At 45.2% G+C, this 1,452-nt stretch overlaps 1 protein-coding gene across 1 annotated transcript; it reads right to left on the bottom strand.

The window, feature by feature from the left end:
* Positions 1–386: 386 nt before the first annotated feature.
* Positions 387–1,028, bottom strand: LOC121860478. The gene has a single exon (XM_042357634.1). It carries the CDS (start codon positions 1,026–1,028, stop codon positions 387–389), a length of 642 nt encoding a protein of 213 aa, XP_042213568.1.
* Between the last annotated feature and the right edge of the window lie 424 nt (positions 1,029–1,452).

The following is a 1,452-nucleotide window of genomic DNA, read 5'->3' as shown; positions in this document are numbered from 1 at the left end:
CCAGTGGTACAAAAACTTGGGAGAGAAACAGTTGGAATGGACTGCAAGTAACCCAGCTTGTTGGGTTTCGCCTTAGTGGCCTGTCCATCATGCATTGGCTTCATACACACACAGAGGGAAGTAGCAAAAAGAACTAATGAAATGGGGAGAGGAAGCATGAGATGTCGGCCAATGACATCTAATAGGTAGTTAGGTAGGGTAGGTATGTACGGTTAGGCTAGCGACCATAAGTCTGCGAAAATGGTCATTACGATCAATGTTATTATTCTTGTTATTAGAGAGCAGGTAATAACGAGTGATAAAAACTGATCCTATTGCTATTATTATTGTAAGTATTATTATTATGAATATTATTTATATAAAAGGAGAAAAATATTTTGCGGTGTTCACAATTCTTTCGCGCGTAATTTGGCGAGATAAGTTTTGTAAACTTGGAAACAGGAGACGACGTCACTTTTCTTGCCCCTTAGACAAATTTTTTTGTTTACATAATTTACTTCAACACCGTGGTCTGTGAGCATGTCGAGCTTGGTAAGTCCGGCGATTTTCAAGAGGATTTCGCTGTGAGTAACGGATGAATTGAGGCGTCGAAGCACAACTTCATCATCCTCACCCGTTACCTCACCCCCAAAGGGGACATCATGGTTCTCTTCGGGGACATCATGGTTCTCTTCGGGGACATCGTGGTTTTCCTTGGGGACATCGTGGTTTTCCTTGGGGACATCGTGGTTTTCCTCCGGGACATCGTGGTTCTCCTCGAGGACATCGTGGTTCTCCTCGAGGACATCGTGGTTCTCTTCGGGGACATCGTGGTTTTCCTCGGGGACATCGTGGTTTTCCTCGGGGACATCATGGTTCTCTTCGGGGACATCGTGGTTCTCCTCGGGGACATCGTGGTTCTCCTCGGGGACATCGTGGTTCTCCTCGGGGACATCGTGGTTCTCCTCGGGGACATCGTGGTTCTCTTCGGGGACATCGGTTTTCCCCGGGACATCATGTTTTCGGTCGTGGTTCTCCCCGGGGAACATCGTGGTCTCCCTCGGGACATCGTGGTTCTCTGGGACATCGTGGTTTTCCTCGGGACATCATGTCGTCGACATCTGGCTCCTCGGGCACATCGGTTCTCACATCTGGCCAGTGGTGGACTGGTTTACTCAGGGCCAAATAAAAGATTATTATTATACTACAGAGTAACAAAACAATACTCATTATTTATGACCATCACTTGGCTTAAAGTGATTGTTGAGACTCCATGAGGCTAAGAATTATTTAATAATTTCTTAACTGTTTTTTCTTTTTTTTAATGAAAAGGGGTGATGAATGCCCACCATTCTGAAAATAGGGGATCATCGTTCAGGAGGTATAGTGGAGAGGTTTCACGACCGATAAGAGCCATCCCATAGAGAATTTTTACAACGTTTTCTGCTCCTCAATTGTTTTCATCTATGCCTT

Source organism: Homarus americanus, unplaced genomic scaffold, assembly GCF_018991925.1.
Source record: "Homarus americanus isolate GMGI-L3 unplaced genomic scaffold, GMGI_Hamer_2.0 scaffold59508, whole genome shotgun sequence".
NCBI lineage: Eukaryota > Metazoa > Arthropoda > Malacostraca > Decapoda > Nephropidae > Homarus > Homarus americanus.
Note: the sequence above shows the minus strand (reverse complement) of the source record. Positions and strands in the feature narration are given on the sequence as shown.